The 21233-nt window shown below is 45.3% G+C and overlaps 2 protein-coding genes across 6 annotated transcripts in view; one reads left to right on the top strand and one right to left on the bottom strand.

The window, feature by feature from the left end:
- Positions 1 to 1703, top strand: part of EMILIN2 (elastin microfibril interfacer 2) — a 51079-nt gene extending 49376 nt beyond the window's left edge. Inside the window, exon 8 of the mRNA XM_044774462.2 lies at positions 343 to 1703. Coding sequence (XP_044630397.1) covers positions 343 to 680 — 338 coding nt within the window. The 3' untranslated portion in view covers positions 681 to 1703. The remainder of the gene's footprint in view (positions 1 to 342) is intronic.
- A 2939-nt stretch (positions 1704 to 4642) lies between these two features.
- LPIN2 (lipin 2) overlaps positions 4643 to 21233 on the bottom strand; it is a 92850-nt gene continuing 76259 nt past the window's right edge. For all 5 annotated transcript variants that reach the window (XM_070513345.1, XM_044774470.2, XM_070513344.1 and 2 more), the window contains 13 exons: positions 20242 to 20341; positions 17123 to 17310; positions 15261 to 15354; positions 14761 to 14830; positions 13925 to 14014; positions 13100 to 13182; positions 11967 to 12111; positions 11178 to 11326; positions 10542 to 10628; positions 9457 to 9609; positions 8959 to 9073; positions 8182 to 8285; positions 4643 to 7848 (listed from right to left, as the gene is read on the bottom strand). In XM_070513345.1, the coding sequence (XP_070369446.1) occupies positions 7704 to 7848; positions 8182 to 8285; positions 8959 to 9073; positions 9457 to 9609; positions 10542 to 10628; positions 11178 to 11326; positions 11967 to 12111; positions 13100 to 13182; positions 13925 to 14014; positions 14761 to 14830; positions 15261 to 15354; positions 17123 to 17310; positions 20242 to 20341 (1523 nt within the window). In that variant the 3' untranslated portion in view covers positions 4643 to 7703. The remainder of the gene's footprint in view (positions 7849 to 8181; positions 8286 to 8958; positions 9074 to 9456; positions 9610 to 10541; positions 10629 to 11177; positions 11327 to 11966; positions 12112 to 13099; positions 13183 to 13924; positions 14015 to 14760; positions 14831 to 15260; positions 15355 to 17122; positions 17311 to 20241; positions 20342 to 21233) is intronic.

Genomic DNA, 21233 nt, shown 5'->3' with positions numbered 1-21233 from the left:
CTGAGGGTTTTGCAGTATTTGTCCTCTTCTGGATGTTACAAGCAGAAGACAGTGGGTTTGGCAGTGAGGACTGGGTCAATGGCAAAGAGCAGTGTGAGCTAAGGGGGGTCTGTCATTGGGTGGGTGCAAATATAAAAAGGGTTACCTCTGCCTGAATCAGCCTGCCTTCTACAGGTAGGGTAACCAACTCTCCTGGTTTGCCCAGGACGCTGAGCACTAAAACTGAGGCAGTCCCAGGCCAACCAAGGTGGTTGGTCCCCTACATCTGGACTAACTGATAACCTGTCACAAAGGTCTGTGATGGTGTCACGTGAATGCAGGTGTCTCCCTTCCTCCTCCCAGGGATCTTCACGGCTCCATACGACGGGCGCTACCTGATCACGGCTACGCTCACTCCCGAGAGGGACGCGTATGTGGAAGCTGTCCTGTCTGTCTCCAATGCCAGCGTGGCCCAGCTGCACACAGCTGGCTACAGGAGAGAATTCCTGGAATACCACCGGCCCCAGGGGGCTTTGCACACTTGTGGGGGCCCGGGCGCATTCCACCTCATTGTGCACTTGAAGGCAGGAGATGGCGTCAACATCGTGGTGACTGGGGGCAGGCTGGCTCACACGGACTTTGACGAAATGTACTCCACATTCAGTGGGGTTTTCTTATATCCTTTCCTTTCCCACCTCTAGGGCAGCTGGGGAACGGGATGGGGAGAGAGTCGTGAGATTGTGGAATCTTTAATATATTAGTTTATGTATGTAACTGGAGCACTGGTCTAGTTTTCTGCAGACGTCCCATCACTTCCCTCCAAATAAAGGCCTTGACTGGCTGCAGAGGCCACCACCCCTTAGAGTTCCCCGGCAGGCAGGAGCGAACCGCGTGGTCACCACAGCCACTGACTTGTCACTCTGACTTGACAACTGAAGAGCTGGAAACGCCCCTGCCTGTCAGCCAGGTCCTCCCCCTGCGTTTCCCAGCTTCCACCTCCAAGTCAGCGTGAGCCCTGCCCTGAGGGGCCTGCGCTGGGCCTGTGGGGTGAACCCCAGATCAGTCCTGCCGATGGAGGAGGAAGAGCTGCTGGGCTGCAGGCCTGAGAGGAGGCGGGTGGCGAGAATCGGTATTCGTCTTTACTGGAGAGCAAAACTGTCGCCAACTGTCTTTATTTACACTGCATGGAGAAGAGTTCAAACACTGAAGTGCTGCACCGGCACGTGCCACCACAGACACCTGGAGTTTACAGTCCGGGGGTCCCGGGTTGGCTCCCCACTGCTCACCCTGGCCTTTGCCCCAATGTGAAGGGATGCACGAGAGACTGTCTGTGTTGCGTGTTGGGCTCCTTGAATGACATGTACAATTTAAGTGCAAAGACAGGGAGCGTCAATAAAGATGTAAAACCACTTCAAGTGACTTAGGTCTGGTGCCTTATGGATTGAGAGGTGTTGCTGAAAAGCAAAGTGCAGAAAGGTGGGGCCAGCCCTGTGGCCGAGTGGTTAAGTTCGCACGCTCTGCTTCGCTGGCCTGGGGTTTCGCCAGTTCGGATCCTGGGCGTGGACATGGCACCGCTCATCAAGCCATGCTGAGGCAGCGTCCCACATGTCACAACTAGAAGGACCCACAACTAAAATATACAACTATGTACTGGGGAGATTTGGGGAGAAAAAGCAGAAAAAAAAAAAGATTGGCAGCAGTTGTTAGCTCAGGTGCTAATCTTTAAAAAAAAAAGAAAAAGAATAAAAAGTTTGAAAGTGCAGAAAAACTGACTTTTTGTTAATGGCTGTAGAAAGTACGCTTGAGTAAATTAATCTGTCATACAACTGCTACCCCTCAGCATCCAGGCTGTACACTTGGGGTTTTTTTGCTTGTAAAGATAGCCCAGATGTGCTTGCAGGTCAAGGCCCCTATGTGGTCCCCACCGCTGAAGAGGCGTTCCTCCAGGGGATGCTGAAAATTCCCATCTAATCAGCAGCTGCCCAAGCTAATGAGCTCTGCACAGCTCAGAGCAGATGTGGCTTTAAGAACTCTTGCGTTCCCAGGCAACAAGAGGCCCAACATAAAACTGATCACACTGAAAGCTGAGATCATCTGAAAAAAGCAGGAATCTTCCCATGGAGAGCACGTTCTGTTCCAGGGAAGCCCAGGCACGTTCCTCCTTTACCAGCAGCCACAGAAACCTCTAGGCTCAGCAGACCCTTAGCTCCAGGTGGTCTCTGCTCATCAGGTTGGTAATATCTGTTGGCCAATCAAGTGCCACTGGGGGAGGCAAGTCCACTAGAGCTGCAGGGAAAGATGTGGACGCTAGAAGCCAGTGTCCTTTGCCTAGAATCAAGCCACCAGATACTCTCATGCTGTAAAAGTTTGAGTTTCCAGGACTGTTTGCAAATGAGATTTCAGGGTGGCCACTGGACACTTGAGAGAGGAGCCTTCCTCATCCCCTCCTCAGCTAGGGACCAGTGACCGAGTATTGAAGGTCTGCTGTTGTAGTATTTTAAAGTCTGGACCTCTCCATCCAGGAGGGGAGGGAGAATGGCCTTCTCATCCTCTGCTTCTCCAGCTGGGGCTCTGGCTAACCATGGCTGCAGTTACTGCTGGCTGACCTAGAAACGACTCACGGAAAAAACCCCAATGCGTGGGGCCAGCCCCATGGCCGAGTGGTTAAGTTCTCGCGCTCCGCTTCAGTGACCCAGGGTTTCGCCAGTTCGGATCCTGGGTGCCAACATGGCACAGCTGGTCAGGTCATGTTGAGGTAGCGTCCCGTGTGCTACAACTAGAAGGACCCACAGCTAAAATATACAACGATGTTCCAGGGGCGGGGGGTGGTGGGGCTTTGGGGAGAAGAAGAATAAGAAAAAAGAAAAAAATTGGCAACAGATGTTAGCACAGGTGCCAATCTTCTAAAAAAAAAAAAAAAACCCCAATGCGGCGGAGCCTCTTCAGGAAGACCCAGCTGGCACACGCACACACGCTGTCCTCGTGCTCTCACACCCCCTCTTAGAGACCTTAGTGCCAAAGGGACAAATGCTCAGCCAGAAAGACAGGGACCAGAAAATAGGTAGATAGTGACAATTTTCCTTTTTTTCTACTCCATAGATGAGAAATCTCTGGGGCACCAAGTAAAACTTAGTCCTCTCTCAGTGAATCTTGACAATTCATTTACCAAAGAAGGTGAATTTCAGCTCTTGTGTATCCATGATAGGCTAACATATGAAGTCTAAGCAGGTCCTGCAGTTTCTTCATGATAAACTAGGACGAAAGCTGGACCACAGCCCGGGTAGGAGGCGGCATCTTTGGAAGGGAAAGGCCGTTCTTTTGTACAGCGAGAAAATGCAAGGTTGGCTGAGCTCTGGGCTGCAGGAGACTCAGAGCAGGCCCTTGCAGAAGTCAACAGCCCTTAAGCTGTGCGTCCGTGAGTGAGACGTACGAACCAGGCCTAGGACTTAATCAGGCACAAGGTTACAACTTCTAAAATAAAGTTGTGGCGGAGAAAAAGGTCAGGGCACTTCTTAAGATACGCAGAGACAGGACTGGGACAGTCTCCCCCGACATGCAACATTAGCAAATGGCCTCATTTAAATGATTAAAAGCAACAAAACAACACCAGCAATAAAGAATGCAAATCAGTGCAAATTGCATTGGAAATCATTTCCATGTTAGCACATTAATCTAGCTTTCTCAGTGACCCCATCATCTTTTGAACTGTTTCAATCTATTTGCAGTTTGAAAGGAAAGGAGTATTTGTGATCAGAGAGGCAGACCCAGGTCCATGCCCGTGGATTTGAACCGTGGCTTTGCATGCATCCAAATCCACTTTCTACATGTATATACGTGTTTTCCCTCTACTGTCCTATCAGCGGGAAGGAAGAAGGGAGGACACACACAGAGCGTGGCAGAAGGGAGACAGGCTCTCGGAGCCCGGGGATGGGACGCACGCTGCTCCTCCCTGAAGCCGTTTAGAGTAGAAGCCATTTCTTTTAAAATCAACTTCCCTGTTTGAGCCCTTCCTTTCTATTCCCAACGTTCCCTTCACCTGGGCCTCTCACCCAGCCATCGTGTCACGTAGCAGCAGCATGAAATGAAAGCTTTTCCGTGCTTCAGGGCACACTCGCAAGGAGGGACGCTGGGATTCGCCGTGTCCAGCATCTGCTGCATCTGGTAGGGCCCAGCAACCTGAGGGGATAAAAACGCCCTGATTTAAATAACATGAAATTAACATGTGGGGTGTGTTTTGATCCAAGATCCCTTTGACTCTCCTAGGCTGATGCAAACATCAGGATTGCTAAGTGGCATTCACCCTGAGAAGGGTTTAGTGAAGGTGGGGTGGCAAGGGCTCTGAGCAGGACTCTCGGGACCCCTGAAGGGCCGAGGGGTGGGAGGGGAGCACAGCCCAGACGACAGCGCTGAGACGAACCAGAAACTACATGTGTCTGAGTGAATCATCTCCTGGCAGAGGCTACAGAGCGAGAGGTTAGTTCCTGTGGGTGTAGCCTCACTTTTGGAGTCTGGTTTTATAAAAATAAGCACCAAAAAGAAGTCCTTTCTGTAGACAAATTTGAGTGTCAGGAAAGATCAAAATGCTAATTTATGGAAATTACCAATTTTTGGCAAGAGTATAGAGAAGATGGTTTAACTCCCCTGAAGAAAAGAGTCAAATGCATTCAGTTTACATTTGTTTATTGTTGTAACATTTTGTTTCGAACATCAAACACTGCACCAAAATAGCCATTTATCTCGACAATTGTCTTTGCCATAACTAAGAGTACTGATGTTTACAATTAATTTCTGACAACTTAAAACTTATTAGTGGCATTGCTGTCTAATAATCAAATACTTCACCATAAACCGAATGTAATTATTAAATTAAAAGAGCAAAGTTTCCCCTCCCTTTCTTATCTTCCAAACAAACCAAAAAAGTAGTTTTCACCTGGAAAGAGCACTTACTCTAAACAAGAACTTAATTTCAACCAATTTCATTAAACCTAGCATGCTCTAAAACAGGGGAAAACAAGGCTTCCCAGAGTAAATATGATGATACTGCAAAAGACAAAATTTCCTGGAAGGGTCTGTATTCACCAACTTAGAAAAAGAGAGTTTACTTTCTACCTATTTTTAAAAGGTCTCGCCTGCACCTTCAAACTCGCACCCCACCAGGGTGGGGTGCGGTCTCTCAGGGCACGCGTCCTTCCCAGGCAGGCAGCCGGCTGTTGTTCCTCAGCTCTTCTCCCTCTGATTGTCAGCAGCTTTCGTTTTAGGATATCACACTAGTAAGTTTTTTCTTTTTCCAGTTGAAAACTATGCAGATCTTTTTAAGCACAGCAAACAGTACTCACACATGGGGCTGAGTTCGCATGCTCTGGGCCCACACGTGTACTTGCTAACGCCTGCCGGAGAGGTGGGTGTCGACAGCACAGCTGCACAAGCTTCAGCACATGGACATCAAGGCAAACACTAAAGTCAGGCTGAACTGGAAAGAGGGAATGGGCCATGGCTATGTCAGCAGTGGGGCAGCCGAGAGAATGGCTTGGAAGAGCCCAATCTGCCTGCAGTCTCCCGGGGATCCCGCCCATCACCGAAGGCAGCTCAAGGCTAACGCTTCAGCGTTCGCTCACCATCGTAAGGGTCTGTGTACAAACACACTCGAGGGCATCTCTCTTTCACAGAAAGAACAAATGTCATTTGTACCAAATGGCAACGGATTTTCAGCACAAACTTAATACTTTCCTAACACTATGGTAATAGTAATAGCAATCATCCACTTTCAGCCAGAGGGACTCCTTTAAAGAAGGAAAACGACTCCTCAATTAGTGCATGTACCCACCAGATCAATCTGCAGTGACAAAATAACAAAGTCTAGTGCTTATGGACGACAGGACAGAGGGAGCACCCTCAACCAGGGCAGGGAGACCTGATTCCTAGGTTGGACACTCTAACAAGGCCCCTGTGTCCAGAGAGAAGAGCTGATGAAGAAAAGGAAACTGTCTCGTCAAAAACTCTTTAAAGGACAACCTAAAAAAAAATACAGAAAGTGTACAAGATTTTCTGCACTGCACATATGCAAAGAAGCCCTAGGAAGCTCAGGTTAAGCACAGAAAGCTCGCGTTCTTCCTCTAAAGCAAAGGCGGTGGAGAGAACATGCTGAGGAATCTATGAGACAGACAGATGCTGCTCTGCTAGGATTCTAATTCACCAGCTGGGCAGAACTCTGTATAAATGTAACCCAGTTTCCCTAACCTACTGTACAAAAATGAACTCATTCACTAATTTGTCCTTGAACTACTTAGGATGGGAAGGTTTGCACTGGAGGAAGCGTGTATCGTTCCACCTCTGGGAACACGTGCCTCCAGGTTCTGCCACCGAGAACTACGTTCCAGGGGCTTTACCACTGTCTTTGCATCCAACAGCACTAGGAAAAACGCTGAACAAGTCATTTCAACTCTCCAATCTGGAAAAATAACCACCCCCATTTCTCCATCTCTAGATCAGTATTATTTTGGGTGAAGCACGTTAAAACGAGGAGACCCCCAGTCCAAGCACAGGGGAAGGCAGAGGTGGGACTGGAAACCATGCAGAGCGGGGCGCCTGTATCGGCAGCTCCCGCTCTCTGCTCTGGAACTCCGCTCCCTGCCTTCTCACTGACCGAGGCCTAGGTTTGGTCCTTTCTGGTCCCCTGAAAGCCTCCCCTCTACAGCTCTCTTGACTCTAACACTCACTAAGGTGGCGTCAGCACCCAGCTTGACCTCTCCAGGCTCGCGCAGCTCCGGAGGGGCTCATGGGACAGAACCCTCCCTAGTGCTGTCTGCTCAGACTCTGACACGAGCTCATTACAACCAGGCAGAGGCAGAGAGAGAAGGACTCTGCCGGAGCCGATGCATGTGCACATCTGCAGCTCCAAGGCCTCCCTGAAAACAGCTGTTCTCTGTCGTTTAACCAGCTCCCACTGTTAGTACAGTTCTACAGACACTGCATACATTCAGCAAGACCCGTTTCTTCGGGCTAGGTCCAAGACACTACTTCAGGGTCTCTCATCATGGAGTAGTCACAGATAAGGAGGCGATGACCGAAGGGGATTTTCTTCCCCAGAAGCCCACATCTGTGGGGCTGGGATCAGCGGCCCTGGGGGCCCGCCCGAGCAGCCGTCCTGCGTCAGTGTAGCAGGGGAGGAGGAGCCCACAGAAGGAACGTGCCCAGGCTGTTTGGACCAACATCACTAACTGGGCCTGCAGCAGTTCAGTGGACCCTGACTGCTACTCTGAAGCAAGCCCTGGCTCTAGAAAGAAACACTCTCAATTCCCCAGTGGAAATTATAACACTTTACTTTGCGCAATGTTTTGGTCCACTCTTATTTAGCTTCTTTTTTCTTCCTTTTAAATTATTCAGTTAAAGGAGCACCCAGTATACAACTTGACACAGAGCATGTGTGAGGACGAACCAGTGACAGGTGCCCAGCCTCCAAGCTCAGGTCCAAGCTCCCTCACTTGTCCCGCCGGGGCGCTGAGCTGCACTGAGCTGCGACCCGGCCAAGTCCATGGAGGCAAAGGAGGGCGGCAGCTCCAGCTCCAGGAGCTCTCTCTGTCCGTGCCAGCGCCTGCCTGGTAACATGTGTCCTGTTCCACACCTGTGGCTCAGAGGAGAGCCCAGTGTCCTCTGTCCAGCAGAACCGCCCGTCGCTTTCCCTTGCTCCAGGCGAGTGACTGAGGGCCTCCTCCTGAGGTGCCACCTCAGGCCAGGTCATCCAGGTCCACTTTGGGGATCGGGTCTCGCCAGTAGCAGAAGGAGCTGAACTCTGGGCATGGAAATGCGGAATTCTGTTCCTTACTGAGGAGTGGGAATACATGCTCCACGAGCTCGCTCAGTCTGTGATACCTAGGAGAAGGGAGTGGGAAAGAAATGCACACACTCTTAAAGTTGATTTAAGAGCACAGGACTGTAGGTTGTAAAGTCAGTTATTCAGATTCCTCAGACTGGCAGGATCTGAGACACGCCTCACTTCCCAGGGCACAGTATCCCTCTTCACAGTCTAGGATAATCTGTGATCCCATAAATAGCTATCGCAGAGGAGAAGACACCCAGGCAAGGAGGAAAGCCTCCAAAAGGCTGGTATGGTTCTGATACTTCTAGCTGGCCCTGATCCTTAGTATCCGTCTGTCCCCAACTTCACTCCTGGCTGCAGGGCGCCAGGCTGAGGAACACACTTACGATGACTTGTTTCCTTTGGTCCTTTCTTGTATTAATTCACCCTTGGGGTTCACAGTGAATATTCTGCAGTCTGGAACTCCAACTTGTGTGTAAGCATAGACATCCTGCAGAAGAAAACATCAAACAGGGTGACTAAGACAGAAGAAATGAGGAGATGCTTCTCTGGTTCCCTGTGAGCCAGAAGAACTGCATAAACAGAAGACTGTCCATGGGAAATGTGGAGCTGGGCACAGTGTGGCTTTGCCACCGAAACTGAGCTTTAGACAAACCTGAGCTAAAGAGTGAAGCAAAACCCAGAGCACGCTTGGGGAGTCAGAAAACTTGGGCACCAAGGAGATGCCAGGGGCCGAGCAGGAGGGGTGACCCGCTGCCTGCCAGAGCCCAGGGGGCAGCCCCTCTGCAGCCTGGGAAGGAGGCAAGTTGAGGAAGTGTTAATGAAGGGTGAGAACTCATGCTATGGTTCTGGGCGGATCCAAGGACGAGGCTTAGAACCACTTAGAATATGAGTCAGAACTGCCTGAGGAAATGGAACTGAAGCCACAGAAACAAAGACAATGTGCCCTTTGTCATATACCAACATTTTGGGGCAGATCTCCACCTACAGGACATCCCCATATGCAGAAATTTGGAACAGATAAAGTGGAAACCCATTTAGCAGAATGGACATTCACTTTGCTTATATTGGTTTGGAATTATGACATGGCTATACTCTAAGAAGGACATTTCTCTAAGTTTTACCCACCACGTCAGAATGTGTAGCCCAGAGGAGACACTCACATTGGGACGGTTTCCAAAGGCAGCGTAGAAGGGCTGCTTAGACGGGGCAAACAGATTCTTGATGTCATTCAGACACTCAATTTTGAACTTCTCTGGTTTCTTTTCTATCACTTCCCTAGTGGAAAAAAATACAATTACCAAATTCAGAATGGTAGTTTTCCCTGGTGTGTGGTCCTAAAAAGATTTTAATGCTCACAATCACCTAATTTTTTTAATCCTTTGTAACTGGTACCTTTCTTTCTCCTCCTTTGCTAGTCAATGTGATGATTAAGAAAATCTGATGGGGTTTAAGGAAGGAGAAAACTTGACAACTTGACTTTTCTTGACCATGTGTGACACAGACCAGGCGAGCTGTGTGAGGCAGAATGCTAAGGGGGAGCCAGAGAACCAGGAGACGCAGAAGCTCGAAAACAGACATAAACCCTTCCAACGAGCCTCATGCACATGCATGCACGCTCACACACACAGAGGCAGTGCAGATGCCTGCTGGAGAGGTACCTGTGGAAGGCCGAGAACAAGCTGCTGGGGGACAGCATCAGAGGGCCCCGGGGCAAGATCGTGCCCTTGTCATTGACCCAGTGCAGGTAGCCACGGGTCATGTCAGCCATGCCGATGGCACGGGCGGAACAGTACAGAAATTTGTAGCCATTCCTGAAAGAGAACATGTCCTGTTTAGACCATGTGCTTTGCCTAAAGGGAAAAAAGCACTTTCCTTTTAAAAGATCCAAATAAAGTTTCTCTTATTGTGAAAATTGAATTCTTGAATTTAACAGGAAAGTAGTTAGGATTATAAAGATCTCACCTTTCCAGGGAAAACACCACGGGGAAAAATAGAGGTATAGGCAACTAAGGATTATGCTAAATTTACAAGTATTGATGTATCTTCAGCATCGAGTCCACAAAAGCCAGATTACAGAACAGACAAAAATCCTAGACTATCTTTTAATTATCTGCTATAAAGTAAAGATACAAAGGACCTTATTTATAAAGACAATTTGCAGAATGCAAACCACTCAGTAAAACAAACGGCAAAATTATATCTGGGCAACCGACATACTTATATTATGACATTCTTATCTAACGCTTAAGACACTAATTTTTCAAATCAATTTAACTCGTATGTATTAGGGTCCCACGAAGGCCAAGGCAGTTTTCTCTGACAGAGAGGACCCCATGGGTGACATGTTTCCCTCATGCACGCGTGTATTACCTACTCAACAAAATACAATTTAAAAATATCCAATTGGTAAAAAAGAAAATCGGCTCTCTTGTTAAATTATAGCTAAAAAACTCAATTATGGCTGTAACTATAGATACAGGTAGTGCCTAAAACTCTTCACATTGTGAGAATGTGACCACAGAAGTTAAACACGTAATGTAATGCCCAGCGCACAGCTCAGGTTCCACAAATGGTGGCTGCCACTCTTCTCTGGGTGAGGTTATAGGAAAGAAGTGGGAAAGAAGAGCAGGAATAGCTGGATCATGAACAATTTCCAGGGGCTGATGTATGCTATTTTTCTATAGTTCTTAAAGCAAAATGCCAGCTCACTACGGTGCACTGACATGTGGGACAGGATACCTACTCGTTGATGGAATGGTAGAGCTTTGCTATACCCTGATGAGTCCAGTCTTTACCCAGCTGTGGAAGAATCTGTCCCAAAGCATCAGACCTAAGAGGGTAGAAACAGAAAAAGGCATCAGGAATCGAGCATATAAAGCCAAGTGTTCTCCTGTTTAGTCCAATACCAGCTGCCAAAATACACTGGGTGGAGGAGGGGTGGGGACACTCTACAAAGGCGATCTCGTCACGGCTTATTCAACAGTGATCCCGTCTCCTGCAAATACACCCACCGAGGAACCGCTAAAAGTAGCATCAGACACGAGAGCCAGATGTTCATTTTCAGAGATAATTTACAACCACACATCCTCTGTTTCTCTTCCCTAATCTCAACAGCTTCCTAGATTTTTTTTAACGCCAGACTTGAGACCAAAGAACTAAATCTTTCCAAAAGTGATTTTTGATGGTACATTTGTAAGGCTCTGCTCATCTCCTCCAACTGTAAAATGACCCTGTGTGGACTGCACCAGGACGTCTCAGCGCATACAGTTTAAAAAACACTCCCAATAGCGGCCAAGGTCAACCCGGCAAGGGACCCCCCACCACACACTGACCTGCGCCTCCCCTCCCTGCCACCCACCACGTAAGGGCTCCTGCTTACTTAGTTATTGTTCCATCGATATCTGAAATGATGACCTTGTCATTCCAGTTCCACAGGTAAATGGTCCCTGCGCAGCGGCAGGTACCTTGATACTGGGTTGTAATACTAAACACAACATCATTTGGGCCATCTTGGAGCTTCAGTTTTGCCTTTCATAAAAAGTAGGGGAATAAAGAAAATTAGAGAGAGAATTTTGAAAATGGTAAATCACTTTGATGGAATTACATGTAACAACTGAAAGTCACATTTTCCAATAATACGCAGTCACTGAGAGATTGCTTAAGATATAATGCTAAGTAAAAAAGTATCCTAATCTCTAAAATATATAAATATACATATGCATGTGTCAATGTATAAAGAATGGAAAGAAATACATAAATACGGTAACTGTAATAAAAGAAAAAAACTGGCCGAAAACATATAGTTTGGAAAGAGTCTGAATATTTACAAAACCACCGCTGGTGTTTCAGGACCCCAGCTCAGGATGGTTTCTGTCACATCAGCACACACCTGGCCCAGTGGAGTGCACACAGCTGGCTCACAACAAGCTCGGCTGAGGGAGAGCCAGCCTGAATGGAGTTTCGGGATTCCAAGAAACTTCTCCAATCCCCCCCCCCAAAATAAAACCTCTCTGCTCTTCCTGCATACCTAATTAAGACAGCATTTACGCGACTACACACCAGGCAGCATGCATAAGGCTTTGCAGTGGGGAGACAGAAGGGAAGCACATCCGATTCAACAGTTACTAAGATAATCTGACTGGATCCCCAGGGATCACAGACGACTCACAATCTGGTCTGAGGAGAGTCGAAGAGACTTCTTATATGAGGTCGTGCCGCTGTGGCTCGGGGGCTCTGTGGGGACGGGGTCCACTTTGATTGATTCCTCGAGCTCCTGTGATCCCTCGTCACTCGAAGAGTCATCCTCGGCTGACCTATTCAGATCAACCCAGTTACTGAAGAGGCAGCAAGGCGTTTTATTGATGAGAGCTTTTCATTTAGGATCAAGAAAAGAGAAAGATCCTAAATGCATTCTAGAGGTGGGAAGAGTTGTTCCCTGTTTCCCATGTCTGAATATTCGTGTCACGAAGTGATAAGGCCACCTTCCTCCTCCGTCTCATGATTGACCAGCAGTTACTGTGTGGTCATCACTCGTCATTTTCTACTGTGACCAGTGAATGCTACTAGTCTACTGTCTCTTGTTGAAAAGAATATGTATGTTTCAAAAGACATACATTGTGGAAAATATAATTGTTTATACTGATCTAAAAAACTAACAGGAAAGATTTTATACACTCCTTTTAAAAGAAGAGAGTAAAGAGGAAGAAGATGAATGCTCAGGCTTAGACAGACTACTAAATTAAAGAGTCAGGGAGTGGCAGGAGAAGAAAGCATCTGACTGGGGGAATACAAGGCTGGCAGAGACCAGGCTGGGGTATCTGATGGGCCTCCTCTCAGGGCCGGCCAATCCAATGTCCAAAAGGGTGCTACTTCTTCCAAGAGGTTAAGTTAACCCACACCCACTGTGAGATTCTCCTTCATATCTCCTTCTGCACCTGACAGGAAGCAGGGGGCAGAGGCCCCGGAGGCAGTGCATCTTAAGACTCCTCGAGACCCCCTCCAGGAGGCCTGCATTTCGCAGGCCTCTGCTTCCATGGCTCCAGGATGGGAACAAGGTATTTTGGAAGCAGTGATGAGCATATTTACTCCTCTGAGCTGATAATATTTTTTAGAAAAGCAGAAGTTATCATCTGCTAACTACCTGAGTGGCACAAACAAGCCACTTATTGTCATGTATGTCCACAGGAGAAAGATGTTTCTGACTAAGAATTAAACAAAACTGCCCAAATCAACCCAAATGCAATGGCTAAAGCAGGGGTAGCCCAAGCGCTGTGCGCCTGGAGGAAGGACAGGCGCCCCCACCTGCCACTGGCCGGCTCCTTTGCGCCTGACGGCAGGTCACTTGTCGGCAGCACCTCGGATTTCCCTTCCTTGGCCTCCGGCAGCTAAAACAGCAAGAAAGTAACGGCAATGTGCAAATTTTCCCCAGTGACAAGCAAAAACTCAGCAGCAGCCCTCTCCAGGAACAAGCAAAACTGCTTTCTTAATCCACAATTTAACAATGCTTAAGAAACAGACTTTCTCTAGTTTGAGCCAAACAACAGAAACCTGAGACAGAAGTCATATGCTGCTACACAAAAAGCTGTCACTACAAATCCGGAAGTAAAAATTTTAAAAGAGCACCATTTCAAGTCACAAAGTATAACACAACTGGCCCACACTCGCGAGGGCCACAGCAGGGACACTGGGACTGCAGGGTAAGTGTGCCTGGTGCCGCTGCCCGCTGCGCAGCAGAACAAGCTCGACTTCTGTGTGGAAGGTGCGGCAGCAAAGGGAAAAGGGCAAGGGCTTCGGAAGGGGACTGGAGGCCAAACCCGAGCTCCAGCCCTCACAGGTATGTGCCCTTGGTGTCACGCTGCTTCAGCTCCTCATGCCCGAGTCTCCTGACCTATAGAACGAGAACTCAAACATCTACACTGCTGGGCTCCGGGGAGGTGAGAGTAACGCACGTAAAGCATCCAGCACAGAACCTGCACATTAGCTGTTCAAAAATGGTGACTATTATCATTGTAGAAGAGCATTACACAGCCCAAATTGACTTTCTCATGCTTGGCAAAAAGGTTTTATGTCTAAATGAGAGATTCCCTTCTTTCAGCCCATGGGAAGGAGTGCCTCCAGGTCACTTACCTGTTTGGTCATGCTTTCTCTCTTACGCCAAAACCACCAGCGACCAGATTTCTTTGGCATCTTATCTTTGACCCAGGACTCGACTGTGGCCTGGAAACAATCAACCTGGGTCAGTCTAGCAACCTGTTGGTTACAAAGCCCTGGACTACTTTCTCCCTTAGCCTGCAGGATGGTGCCTTATTATGGAACATGAGCAATGCTTGCCACACCTCCCAAACTCCTCCAGAGTGTTCAACTCCTCTGAGAGACGGAGTATCCTCTCTCGTGGCAGCATGGCTTTGTGGCACTCTGTGGCGAGACAGGTAGTTGGCTATGTAGGAGCAGCCCCCTTAGGGGCTGGTGGTGGGCTGCTCTCACTTCTCTACCCTTGACAAATGTGGTTCTCATGCGTTCTGAGGACCAACCAGGACAATGATGTCTTCTTGGTGGACAGATTCAAGGCAAACCTTCAGGTTCTACATAACAGGCTTACTCGTCCCCATTTGACTTAACCACAATGATATTAAGCTTCTGGGGGCCACAGCACCTTCTTCTTCCTGCTTCTTTCCATGTTAATGAGAGGAAACTTTCTTCATTCATTCTATATTTAACTAACAATTAGTAAAATCTCTCAACTTTCATATACAACCAGAAACTGGTATAAATATCTCGTAAAAATGACAAAGATGTGGCAGCCCAGCTAATTTTCTAGATTTGGGGCATGAGGTAATTTGAGTGGGCACATAGAACTTTTTGGATCTTTTATCATATGAATTTTATATTAAATATAGATTTTTTTCTAAGTTCTATATGCTGTAGATATTTCTGAAAAGGCAACAAACAGTGGATCATCTCACCTTAGGCAAACTCTTCTGGAACACTTGCAAGCTAAGGATCATGGGAGCAGCCAAAGCCCAGTTATAGTAACTGTGAGAAATAAAGATTGTGCAAACCATTACACAGAGAGAGGAGAGAGAGAGAGAGAAGGGGGTAGAAAGGGAGGGAGGAAGGGAGCAGAGGGGGAGAGTAGAAATAACAGGAAATTCCTTATTCTTCTCAATGAAAAGATGATCAGCTAAATTTTTTGTCACATGAGTAATCTTTGCTTTAAGCCAAACTTCTCTGAATAGAAAAGCAGTAAAATCTATACAACAGAATAACATTTCAGTGCCTTATTTAAAAATGGAGTTGAGGCTTCACTTTCACTACCAAGTCACTGTCCATTATAGAAGCCCACTGCTCATTTATAGGAGATGGTATATTTTATGGCAAGAAAAACGGTGATGGTTAAAAAGAGCACTTGGAAAAAGAGCACTCCAAGAGTATTTAACAATTATAAAAGCAAGATTGCACTTACCGGTTATATATCCGTATTACAAGGTTAGGATTGTCTATAAGTCCAGGGTTTTCTGCAAATTCATGATAAGTAATGATATGCTCCATGAATTTTTCTGCAATGGAAAACAATGATCAATTTGGTCAGAGATGACACAAATTCCCATAGGAGATGATCACAATGCTCTCTGCATTGACAGCACTACAGGATAAGTCCTTTTTTAAAAAACCTATTTTTATATCCGTCAAAAACAAAATGTCAGACACTTTTTTCCCCTAGGGCAAGAAAGAACAATTCCTTTCTACCCTCTCCCTTTTCCACCACTCCTCCCCCAGTGTAAAAAATAAAACAACAAAACGAAGCAAAACAAAAACAAGAGATATGCCAGAGAATTTTAAAAGGAAAATAGATTACAGATGTGGCCAGAGAGAGAGGAAGACACACACACACGTGTATACACACACACTGTATAACTAACGAAAACTGAGAGTTTCATTCCCATCAAAGGGAGACACTCTTTACTGGCAGGCAACTGCATAACTGGGGAATATTCATGGGGGTCTCACAGCTTTAAATGTGTGCTACAGTAGAAAACAATCAAAACGTCTTACAATTGCTTGGAGAAAGAAACACACACACCAGAATTCGAGTTGGGGTCTGTCTAGAAATAAATCCCAGGTTCTTGCAGAATGAATGAGGGTTTTGCGTGAATTTTTGTACCCTGTTCCTAAACCTGCGTTCTAGGAGATCCAGGCTAACAGAAATTTCTCACTGGGATGGTTCCTCCTGGTAATTTGTCTATTATTTACTTTTACTTGCCATTTCTGCCTCCTCCAATAACAAACTCTACCTAAGTTACCAATACTTTCCTAAAAAGCATAAAATTTATTGTTCATATAAATTGTATATTTTCCACATCCCTACACCTAAATTTTAAGTGAGGGCTTATGAGGATTATAATAAGAATGTGACCTATTTAATTTCATCCTTAGAAGATACCATTGGCTGTAACACACTCAATCTCTTGCAAAAATTAAAATTAATAAATAGAATTAAGAGATGGAGAAGAGAGGCATAACGAGCCCACTATGATCCTAAAAAGAAGAACGTTGAGGAAAGCAGAGCTGTAAGGCTCCGGGCACCCAGTCTGCCATATGCAGGCCTTCAGCTGCTCTGGGGTGAGAGAAGACAAAAGATGATGCTAGCCATGGAAAGAAAACCTTTCCTTAGAGGAGAATCATTCAAGGGCCACCAGCCAAAGTGAGGAAATATTAAGAGTTTAGTTTACAAAGGAAAGTAAAACCAAAAAGGCCTAAGAACTTGGGACAAACGCACGCTGGTGCCCAGCCCACAGCAGAGGCATCTGTACGACCTCTGCTAAACAAGCTCCTTCCTTTCTCTTGAGCAAACTTCACTCTCCTGGGCCAACTCTGAAGACTGAGACAGAAAGTAATCCCTTCTACTTTTTGCCAGAAAGAACATTTACTCAGTGGATAATCAATTTCAACAACTTCAGGCCCTACTCTCATGTCTAAGGCCCTGTGCTTTCCAGGAGGACAGCTGGAACCCAGTCCCACAAATATTTCAACAACTTTACAGATGAGAAAACAACACAGTGTGAGCTGACCTTGGCTCAGCAAACAGGGTGGCCTGAGAACTCTCAACCTCTTAATGTGAAATGCAGCCTTCAAGGCACCCCCGTCAGCCAAGCCATTTATCTGTAATGTCACTCCACATGAGGTACCTTAAATGAGGGGTTAAGGTCTGACATTAAAGGGAGATCACCTGTTACCTGCACAAGATCACTAAAGAATTTCACACCCTGAAGTGGCAGAACCGCAGGTTTTCTATCAAGCAACGGCAGGCACAACTGCCTAGTGTACCTTTAGAAATTTCTCCGTTCTCACTGAGGCCCCCACAAAGGGAGAGGGTGACGTCGGGCAAGTCCATGGTAGAATCCAAGAGGCACTCAGTGCCACTATCAGCGGCCGCGCTTCCCACGGACTGTGGGGACTGGGAGCCAGAAGGCGTGTCAGACTCGGGCCACTGCCTGGAGACGGGGTCTGATTCACTGTGGGCAGGCGATGGGGAGAAAAGGATTTGCCTTATTACAACTTCTTGTATTCCTAGCTTACTACGTGGTTCTCTGAGGGCTTGAACCAAATTAACATACCCCCTTTAAAAAGGAACAGATTGACCAACAATCAGACATAGCTTTTCTTAGGTGGTGTTTAGAATCACAGCATAAATGACATTAAAAATAACCTAATAGCACTACTGAGGAATTAACTGTGAATACAGTAAATATGTCGCAAAAACCACTTCAGTTATTCATAATAATGCAACCTTTTTAACCATGGCCTTTCTGATTTTAATTAAAAGAGTAAAAGAGTTACAAGCATTTATTTACATTTCCATGATGAAAATGACAGAGTAATTAAGAAAAATCTGATGTTTGGAAACCTTTTGATCCTAATTTCCTAGAAAAAGCTGTGGTACATACACATCCTGTAGAAAATTACTGTAGTCCAGGGCTGTTTTATTTTTAAAAACAAGGCTTTTCTAAATTCATCTGTTACTTCACAAAATAGAACAAAGAAATTAAGCAAGAGAAAAATTTCAGGAGGCCAGACCCACCTTGAAGAACTATACTGAGAAAGAAACTAGAGACAAACCGTTCTGACAGCAGAGAGGGCCAGGGCTGAAGAGAGGCTTACTCAGTATTTTCACTTTTCTAGATGGAAAGGCACAGAGCCAGGTTTTGGTAAATGATCCTAAGGGAAACTTTCTGTAATGGAGCGTAAATTTGAGAGGAAAACATGGAAATGGAACCTTAAGTCTCTTAATCATGAATGTTTACTGCTCTACACCCTTTGAATGGTTATTTACTGTCACACTGAGATACTGCTCTAGAATTTTCAAATTCTTTTATTTTATTCAAAAAGTCGGTATATTTAATGTATGCAATCAATGTATGTAATCTGGTGAAGTTAGATGATCTCTAGAAAAATCTCAAATTTGAGCAGTAGGTGGCAGCAAAGTACAGATATGTCATAAATGGAAAAGTTCAAAAGCTGTTATGTTTGCATTTGAACCAAGAAAAGATTTAGGTTTTTGGAAATTTTCTTCTCTTAACAGCAATGCATACCCATACCACAATATTGAGATTAAATGGAATAGCAGTAAGTTCTCCTCACTGGAAATGGTGAAAAAGCCAAAGCCCACCTGAAGCAGAAAACCTGTTGTTACACTGGGGTTGAGGGGCAGGGCCAACCCCCGGGGAAAACAAACAGAAGGCTGCTGTGTGTTCACAAACTTGCATCTCCTCCTCCTTGGCACAGGGCCAGGTCCCCTTACAGTCAGGTGTGGCCAGGTGACCGTGTGACCAAGTTGTCAGACAGGGACAGAGGGGTGCTGTGCCCTTCCCCAGCCTGGCCCTGGAAAGCTCCCCTCTGCGATTCTCTGTCCCTTCCACAGGGGTCCTGCCAGAGTGGCGGAGCCTCAGGGTGGAAAGAGCTTGTGCTCCTGAATCCCCATGTGCAAGGCCTCCCACCAAACACTGGCTCTGGAATATCCCACGAGCAAGAAACAAACTTGAGCTGTGGTAAGCCACAAAGGTCTTGAGTTTGACCAGACAGAGCAGCTAGTATTACCCTAACCAGTGTAACCTCCAAACACAGGGAGGATGCCACCTGACTCAACACGTCGCCAAATCCACAGAAGTAACGTGCTTTATATTTAGCTATAATTATAAATACCGGATATTCAGTCAAGATGACAATGATCACGATGACAACAAAATAATTGATTACAAGGATTACAACAGTCTATCTTTAAGTATTTAAGAAATGTTTCCAGAAATAATTCATTCATGAGGTAAGAGGTTGCTTGCTGTGTGGCAGTGACCCCCCCACAGTCAAAGTCTAACAGAGCACAGCAAGGTCCCATTGCATTAGTCACTCTCATTGTTTTAAAAGGAAACTAAGAAATCTACCTTAGGGATACCAAAGTAAATAAACGATTAAGGACAGGGAAATATGATGATTCTAAGACAGCTTACATTTTAACAAAAAATGGAGCAGTTTCAATTTTCTCACCCTAAAAACCCAACTGTTACTTATACAAAGTAGACATTTTGAGACAAATTTAGGGCAGAAAGCTAGGAAGGAGTTTTAAGGACCTTCCAAAAATATATATAAAAAATTTAAATATCTTGTCAATCTTTCTATTTTAAATAAAAACAATGAAATGTTTTTCAATAACGTATTTAAAAGTATTTAATCATGTATGCCTACAATTCAGTATATCCAAGCCATACTTCCGTGGGGCAAAGTAAATTGGTTTTTGTACTCATAGAGTATTATAATGGAATTTCCCTAAGAATGGAGATGAACTTGGGAAAACAGTACACATATATCATATCTGAGGCGTTAGAGTTATTCAAAGGGGAAACTTGTGAGGGAGGCCAGGGAAGTGTGACAGTAGGGTGAGCTCTAGGGATGTGGGGGGCAGAGGCCAGCTGGAATGGTGCCTCACCAGACCTGGGCCCGAATTCAGAAAGCCTGGGAGCTCAGACTCACTGAAGGAGTGAAGGCATTCCTCGTAAAATGTTTTCAAATAAAGATATATTACCTTTAAAACGCATAATAAAATAAATGCTAATGAATTTTCCGAAGCATCTTGAGTTTGGATTAATGCCTGTAAGGAGTGCTAATCTAACGTCATACCCACTGCTACATCCTTATGTAGGTTTAACTAATGCACCTCTTCTCCTTCCATTGAAAATTTCTTCATATTAAACAGGTAAATTATTAGTTTCAAATCACTATTGTCCAAACAACACATATACAATTTCTGGATTTTCCAAAATCTGAAGCAATCATCCAACTTAGCTAAAAGACACCATCATCCTGCTCTTTTTTCTCAGACAAAATGTTTTGCTCTCAAAATAGCTACAATATTTCAGAGCTGTTCACCTCTCAACATAGAAAGAATACTCTACCTTTTAGGGAAATAGAGAGCTGCAACTTCAGGTTCTAGAGCCTTTAAATCATCTAGGTAAATATCATCAGGTCCCTGGTGTTGGCTTCTCTTGTGGACACCTGTTCTCATAGAAAAAACACACCAGAGAGAAGAACTTGGTTATCCTTCATTTACAACTCTGCAGGAAAATAAAGGTTTGCAAATAATAAAGCTGACCATGATGAGAACTGCATTTTATTTTAAAGGTGTTAACTAACCTTTGCACTTGTGTTGGTTCTCAACCATTCATGAAATCGAAGAGAAATTCAGTGTCACACACATAACAGTTGCTCAATGAACATATACTAATTTGCTCATTCTTTCATTTGCTGTTACATGAATAATCCTAGCCTTTAAATCATATTTGATGATAAAGTTTTTTCATATTTATAGTATGAACAAGCACAACCAAACTTGATGAAATCACTGGCATTGAGCAACCATTGTTCTAAAACCATGAGGGAAAGGTTGTTGGGGAACAGAATGGTGACAGGGTGCCAAAGCATTACCACATATGACCTTCTGATTGCAAAAGAAAAGTCCTTTATGATAGACAAATCTGGCAGACAATACCTTAAATGATGACATCTAGAATCACTAATAGTGGGACATTTTAAGGTGTAATATGAAGTACCCAATATATCCCATAAAGTAATCCTCAAAACATAAAACATATTTAACCCACATCTAATTAAGCCTCTATATCTGTACTGCCCACTAGGGTAGTCACCAGCCACAAGTGGCAACTGAACACTTGAAGTGTCCTAGTGTGAAGTGAGGTTATGCAAAATGTGTTAAAAAATGTATAAAACACACACCAGATTTCCAAGACTTACTATAAAAATTGTAAAATATCTCAATAGTTATATTGATTATTTGTTAAAACTATAACAGTTTGCGTTTACTGGCTTAGAATATATTACTGAACTTACTATCACTTGTTTATTGTACTTTTTTAATGTGAGAAGACAA

This window comes from Equus asinus, chromosome 7, assembly GCF_041296235.1.
Source record: "Equus asinus isolate D_3611 breed Donkey chromosome 7, EquAss-T2T_v2, whole genome shotgun sequence".
In the NCBI taxonomy this organism is placed as follows: domain Eukaryota; kingdom Metazoa; phylum Chordata; class Mammalia; order Perissodactyla; family Equidae; genus Equus; species Equus asinus.
This window is presented reverse-complemented; position numbering and strand designations above follow the sequence as displayed.